This window comes from Notolepis coatsorum, assembly GCF_963971535.1.
Source record: "Notolepis coatsorum genome assembly, contig: SCAFFOLD_2585, whole genome shotgun sequence".
NCBI lineage: Eukaryota > Metazoa > Chordata > Actinopteri > Aulopiformes > Paralepididae > Notolepis > Notolepis coatsorum.
In genome coordinates, this window is record NW_028174729.1 from 1,810 (window position 1) to 5,000 (window position 3,191).

The 3,191-nt window shown below is 39.4% G+C and overlaps 1 protein-coding gene across 1 annotated transcript in view; it reads left to right on the forward strand.

Annotated features, from left to right (window-relative positions):
* Window positions 1-407: 407 nt before the first annotated feature.
* LOC311247483 (A-kinase anchor protein 6-like) overlaps window positions 408-3,191 on the forward strand; it is a gene marked incomplete at both ends in the record, with an annotated part of 18,762 nt that continues 15,978 nt past the window's right edge. The window contains 2 exons of the mRNA XM_084338525.1: window positions 408-489; window positions 3,109-3,191. The exon at window positions 3,109-3,191 is cut by the window's right edge and continues 88 nt beyond it. Coding sequence (XP_084194651.1) covers window positions 408-489; window positions 3,109-3,191 — 165 coding nt within the window. The remainder of the gene's footprint in view (window positions 490-3,108) is intronic.

Sequence of the window (3,191 nt, forward strand, 5' to 3'; positions counted from 1 at the left end):
AGCATTTCATTATAAAGTATCCTGTATTTGTTCTGACAAATAAAACAAACGTGAAACTTGATCTTGACCCTCTAGTCGCAGGAGTTCAAGAGTGGGCGGGGCTTGGGATGGTCAATTGTGTATCACAGTAGACAATTTTTTTCATAAATATGTTCTCCCTCCTCTCCTCTCCTCTCTCTCTCCTTCCCTCCTTCCACCTCTCCTCCCTATCTCCTCTCTCTCTCTCTCTCTCTCTCTCTCTCTCTCTCTCTCTCTCTCTCTCTGTTTCTCTCTCTCTCTCTCCTCTCTCTCGCTCTCTCTCTCTCTCTCTCTCTCTGTCTCTGTCTCTCTCTCTCTCTCTCTCTCTCTCTCTCTCTCTCTCTCTCTCTCTCTCTCTCTCTCTCTCTCTCTCTCTCTCTCTCTCTCAGTCTCTGTTTGGAGGTGAGAGGTAGACGTCGTGGAGTCTCCTCAGTGCTCAAACTGTGTCAGAAGCTTCTAGAACAAAGTCAGGTAGGTCTGCCTGTTCTACTTGTCCTACCTGTTCTTCTTAGTGTTCTACTCATAAGTTACATAGAACATGCTGTTCAAAGTGTTCTACTCTACAGAGAACATGCCTGTTCAAAGTGTTCTACTCTACAGAGAACATGCCTGTTCAAAGTGTTCTACTCTACAGAGAACATGACTGTTCAAAATGTTCTACTCGACAGAGAACATGACTGTTCAAAGTGTTCTACTCTACAGAGAACATGCCTGTTCAAAGTGTTCTACTCTACAGAGAACACGACTGTTCAAAGTGTTCTACTCTACAGAGAACACGACTGTTCAAAGTGTTCTACTCCACAGAGAACATGCTGTTCAAAGTGTTCTACTGTACAGAGAACATGACTGTTCAAAGTGTTCTATACTCTACAGAGAACATGACTGTTCTAAGTGTTCTACTCCACAGAGAACATGACTGTTCAAAGTGTTCTACTCCACAGAGAACATGACTGTTCAAAGTGTTCTACTCACAGAGAACATGCCTGTTCAAAGTGTTCTACTCTACAGAGAACATGCCTGTTCAAAGTGTTCTACTCGACAGAGAACATGACTGTTCAAAGTGTTCTACTCGACAGAGAACATGACTGTTCAAAGTGTTCTACTCGACATAGAACATGACTGTTCAAAGTGTTCTACTCGACAGAGAACATGGCTGTTCAAAGTGTTCTACTCTACAGAGAACATGCCTGTTCAAAGTGTTCTACTCTACAGAGAACATGACTGTTCTAAGTGTTCTACTCTACAGAGAACATGACTGTTCAAAGTGTTCTGCTCTACAGAGAACATGACTGTTCAAAGTGTTACTCGTCATAGAACATGACTGTTCAAAGTAGGGCTGTCAGTTTATCGCGTTAATTAGATTAATTAATTACACAGCAAATGATCGTGTTATGAAAATTAACTCAAAATGTATAACATTTTTTTTAATATATTTTTTTAATAATTTTTTTTTAATCTCATTCATTCCATAAGGACGTAGAATAACAATTACAAACTTTCTTTTAAATGGTCCATTTGCATGTTCTTGGTATCTGATCTAGGGACATCTATGGATCTCAATGTATTCCCAGTGTCAGAAATACTGTGTCTGTTACTAGGCTTGAGTCAATTGTAATGAACCAAATGAGAATAGCAATTACATTTTTTTTATCTTTGACTGTGAATAACACCATGCTCAAATTACCAGACCTGAAAAATGGAAGCAAATGAATAAAGGAAGATGATTAAACAGAAGGTTTTGTAGATACAGTACTGAATTCTGCCATCCGGACACATGCTATTTCAAATATGATTATAGAATATAAAATATCAGGCATAAAATGGTTATGCGATCAAAATGCGATTAATTCGATTAATTAATTACAAATCCTGTAATTAATTAGATACATTTTTTAATCGCCTGACAGCACTAGTTCAAAGTGTTCAAAGACTGGATTGCACGGTGCCGCACACACGCACACTTATGGCCAGAGGAAAGGCCACTTAAAGTAGTATAACTTCAGGAACAGTGTATTGCACTACTAAAGCTAACTAGCATGTCCTATATGCTCTGTAAATACTAATGTACAGATACCGAGATGGCACACCATGTACCTGTTTATTGCACTGTTTTATTGGATTCTATTAATATGTTGTACCACTGTATTTTTATTGGATTCTATTATATGTTGTACCACTGTATTGCACATCGTCGCGGGCAAGACCAGCCGCATTTCATTGTATACCTGTATACCGTGACAATTAAAACTCTTGAATCTTGAATCTTGAATCTTGCTAGTTGCACCCATTACTTACTTAGATTCTGCAATCTGTTAATAAAATGTTCATTCAATCAATCACCGTGCAGATTGAATGATTGAACACTTTATTAACAGATTGCAGAATGGGCACAATACAGTACGGCTCAATACACACAATTGTTAAGGGGATGCAGACCAGAGAAAGACTTTCGTCTTGTTTACATCAGGGTCCCCCATTTTCAATTCATAATGAATTGCACCGTGCAATCCATTCTTTGTGGATCTAGCCCATAGTGTTCAAAGTGTTTTACTCCACATAGAACAAGTGGTGGAGGATGCATTTCATTTAGTTTTTCACTGCCCCTTGTACACCGACTCGAGGAGGGTTTTATTTGAGAAAGTTCAATTTGTAAATCCGGATTTGTTTTGGCAGTCTGAGAGTTGTATGTTGAGTTGGTTTTTTGTGGAGGGGATCTTCAGTTTTGCAGGATTTTTGGAGAAAACATGGCACTGATATGAATTCCTCTTGTTTCTCTGAAGTACATTGTTTATAGCTTGTTATTATGTTTTATTTTGTAAAGAATTGTGTGGCCATCTTGGTCTATATGATCACTTATTGTGTATGTGTCTTGTAAACCCATATGGGCTGGGCATACATCTGTATGTAAGACAGAAAATATATATATCAATCAGTCAATCAATCAATCAATCAATCATCAATCAATCAATCAATCAATCAATCAATCAATCAATCAATCATAGGCAGCTGCATGTGACCTTAACCAGGATCTGAACGATCAGCCAGGACTATTGAATCTAAAACCCACACACAACTGTTTCTCTCGGGCAGGAGGGTCCCCTGGCGCAGGTGGGCCCCCGGGCAGAGGTGGGCCCTGAGGCGGAGCAGCACCGTGACACCCTCCAGCTGCTGTC